General features: G+C 49.0%; 1 protein-coding gene across 1 annotated transcript in view; it reads left to right on the forward strand.

Moving 5' to 3' along the window:
* The first annotated feature begins 323 nt into the window (after positions 1 to 323).
* foxo4 (forkhead box O4) overlaps positions 324 to 3,928 on the forward strand; it is a 7,830-nt gene continuing 4,225 nt past the window's right edge. Inside the window, exons 1-2 of the mRNA XM_019871338.1 lie at positions 324 to 2,148; positions 3,333 to 3,928. Of these exons, the coding sequence (XP_019726897.1) occupies positions 1,699 to 2,148; positions 3,333 to 3,928 (1,046 nt within the window). The 5' untranslated portion in view covers positions 324 to 1,698. The remainder of the gene's footprint in view (positions 2,149 to 3,332) is intronic.

Genomic DNA, 3,928 nt, shown 5'->3' on the forward strand with positions numbered 1-3,928 from the left:
ATATATATATATATCTGTACATGTGTATATATACATGAACATAAGGATTTAGAATCTCTTGCTTGACCACGCTAAGGGTGAGTTAAAAAAAAGCTCTACGAATTACTCAAAAGTTGGTCATCACGTCAGGGAATACTGACTGAAGTAATTATTTGGAAGACTACTTTTTACTTTTACTTAAGTGATATTACTCTAAACTTTAGAGCAAAAATCGTACTCAAGTTAGTTTCTAAAATAACAGTACTCTTACTTGAGTACAATTTTTGGCCGATGACCTCTGGTTAATGCCTAATTGGCCCGCGTGGACTGTACGTACCTGGAACGGTTACGTAAGGCACTATAAAAGGCTCAAGTTTTGTTTACGCCCGCGTTTCCCGGCCGAATGACTCCATTTCCCAGAATGCACCTGGGCGCACGCGCAGTACGTTTTACTTGACAGTGGTAAACAGACGTCAGAAGGGAGTCTTCGCCTCGAGTCAAAACAAAACAAACGCAAACAAACTATTCAAGACATCCGAGGGGAGCATCTTCGGACCACCGGGACGACCACAACTTCCAGCCGAGACGTCGCCGCCTCTAAACAGCCACTTCGCGCGAGTTCTGGGCGGCTCTCGGCGGACTTTTCGGCGCGTTGCAAACTCCGGAGTAGCAGCAGCTTAAGCGGCTAACGTGATCGGGGGGCTACCCGGGCTTGTTTTCCCAACAAGTTGGGAGCTTCACCCCGGGGGGACGAGACGCCGCTACCGCCGCCGCTGAACGGGCTTCCTTTATACGACCACTTGTTGAAAGTCGAGACGAACACGTCGCGGGGGTAAGAAGCCCGGCGCGGCGAGCTCCGGGGCCTCGGCGGCGGAGTCAGAGGCGTTTTGTAACCGCCTCTCGTGGCATCGTGTGCGGCGCCACGAGTGGACAAACATGGCAGATGGCGACATGTGGCGGATTGTGCACACCTAAAAACACTGCTCTTTGGATGAGATTCTTGTAGTATCGTACAGTTAGTAAGTCAATTTCACCCGCCCCTTGTTTCGTATCAATCACACCACCATTTCGTACTTTTATCCCCACTAGTGGTTAAATTGGTGCTGTGGTTGTTTGTCTTCATTTTCAGCCCTGACTGGACTGTTAGTGTAAAGTAGTAAGGCTAGTTTGAGTGTTTTTTTTTTCATTTTCTTTTTAAATATTTCTTTTGTCTAATTTATTATACTCCTCGTAATCCCTCAAGTGGAAATTGAACTGGCAACACAGGTCACCATCACTTTGTTTACAAACTATTCCATTTACTGTCAAACTCCCCACTACTAAAAGTAGTGTGCAAAATTGAAAAAGTACTTTTCATGTTTTACTCCAAAGTACTTGGAGTACTTGCTTCTTTGGCTTGCGCAAGGGAAATTCACTACTATTATTTCAAACAAAGGAGCTCCCGTTCCCTTCTTCAATATAAATCAGAAGGTTTATGATAGTTAGTATTAAGGAGATTATTTGGGTTCCCTAATCTCCAATCTGAGGATTAACTGGAGCGATTGGTGTGCCCAGATTATTACGTCTTTTTTTTTTTTTTTATAGGCCCCCAGTGTTTACTCGCAGTATATTGTTGTTTTCCTTCCCGGGATAAAAAACATTTGGAGGGTTGATAGTAGTTCCGGTGTTTTGGAGTAGAGCGGAAGTAGCCAAGAGGTGGAGGTGGACGAGAGACTCACCATGGAGGAGTTGCCGGCACCGCCCATTGACCCAGATTTCGAGCCACAGAGCCGGCCCCGCTCATGCACATGGCCGCTGCCCCGGCCAGACATCTCGGCCGTGAAGCAGGAAACCCCAGACGGCGCCGAGTCCGCCGCCGGGACACCGCCAGCTGATGACGACAAGCCGGATTCGCAGCAGCGGCATGCTGCGGCCGTGGCCGAACCAGAGAAGGCGGCGGCCACTGTGGCAGGGGCAGCAACCGACCCCACCGTGGGCGGCGTGACACCCCGCAAGGGTTCGTCCAGGCGCAACGCATGGGGCAACCAGAGTTACGCCGACCTCATCAGCCAGGCCATTGAGAACTCGCCCGATAAGAGGTTGACGTTAGCGCAGATCTACGAGTGGATGGTCAAGACGGTGCCTTACTTCCGAGATAAGGGCGACAGCAACAGCTCGGCCGGGTGGAAGGTCAGTCCCATGCACCGCTTGTGGTAGACAATAACAGTCCTGCTCAACTGATGGGTCGATGCCAGCTCGTAAAAAAGTGCTTTTGTTTTTTGGGGGAAATTATATATTGGATGGGTCGAACAAAAAGGAATCGGTTATTCGCGAATTCACCTATTCACAACATTTTGGGGCGTGAGCATGTCCTTTGTTTAACTAAGTTGCGAGTTTTTTTAATGCATTTTTTTGACTGACAGGATAGAAAAAAAAAGGTTGAAAACTGTTAAAAAAGAAATGTCTTCATTTTGTACATTTTTGAAAGGCGGAGAATAGTGAAATTGGTGAAAGTAAAACATCCTAAAAGTATTCTTTTTACAGTGTTGAGGCAAATGGAGGAATAGGTAAAAACAATATATTTTTTTGACAGTGTTTATCGGCAAATAGAGAAATAGGTGAACCAATAAAGTAAAAAACACCTTGAGTGCAATTTTTGACAGACGTTACGTGGAAATTCGTAATGTTTTAGAAATTAAAATTGAGGCATCCTCCTCAAAAAGGGATAAATTTGCCACAAGATGGCGGTAAAGCACCACATGAAGCTACTCGACTCACTTCAACATAGTTCCTTGGTGCTAAGATGCCATAGGATGGCAGCAAGGCTCCTCTAAAACTCAATTTGACCTCGTTTCCTTTACCCATGATGGCAGCAAAGCACTACATGAAGCTCCTCAACTCAATGTGACATAGTTCCTTTTCCCTAAAATGCCAACAGATGGCGGTAAAACACTATATCAAGCTCTTCAACTGACTTTAACATAGTTCCTTGGTGCTAAGATGTCATATGATGGCAGCACAGCACTACATGAAGCTCTTCAGCTCATTTCAACATAATTCCATGGCGCTAAAATGCCATAAAAAGACAGGAAAGCACGACATGACCCTCTTCAACTCACTTCAACATAGTTCCTTGGTGCTAAGATGTCATAAGATGGCAGCACAGCACTACATGAAGGTCTTCAACTTATTTCAAGATAATTCCATTCCACTAAAATGCAATAAGATGACAGCAAAGCACGACATGAACCTCCTCAACTCACTTCGACAGGATGGCGCCTCCCCAAAAATGTGAATATGTGAATCAGAGAATAATAATTATGCGGGGAACATGTGAAGAGTGGCCTCCCTGAAAAATTTGCTTTTCCTGATAGAATTCCATCCGCCACAATCTGTCGCTGCACAACAAGTTCCTGAGGGTCCACAACGAGTCGACGGGCAAGAGCTCCTGGTGGATGCTCAACCCCGAAGGAGGCAAAACGGGGAAAGCACCCCGCCGCCGCGCCGCCTCAATGGACAACAGTAGCAAGCTGCTGAAGAGCCGCATGCGCGCCAAGCAGACCAAGAAGCAGGCGAGCGCGGGGCCCGGAGGCGGCGGGGTGCTGCAGGGTGATGGCGCAACAGTGGCGGCGGGGACCGGCGCCGACAGCCCCAACTCGTCCCAGCAGTTTCCCAAATGGGGGGTGAGCAGCAGCAGCCCGTCGTCCCGCGGCAGCCTGGACGACGCAGACATGTGGACTTCCTTCCGGCCGCGCACGAGCTCCAACGCCAGCACCCTGAGCGGGCGCTTGTCGCCCATCGCGCCGGGGCAGGAGGAGGACGACAATCTCCCCGAGGACGGGCTGCTTGGCCGCTACGCCGCCAGCGCCCTGACACCCACTCTGGCCGAGACCCTCATGGAGGAGCTGGATCTGATCGACGGGCTGACTCTAATGAGCGGCCAGCAGGGTGGCGCTAGTCCCAGCACGGC

Source organism: Hippocampus comes, unplaced genomic scaffold, assembly GCF_001891065.2.
Source record: "Hippocampus comes isolate QL1 unplaced genomic scaffold, H_comes_QL1_v1.1 scaffold83, whole genome shotgun sequence".
Lineage (NCBI taxonomy): Eukaryota > Metazoa > Chordata > Actinopteri > Syngnathiformes > Syngnathidae > Hippocampus > Hippocampus comes.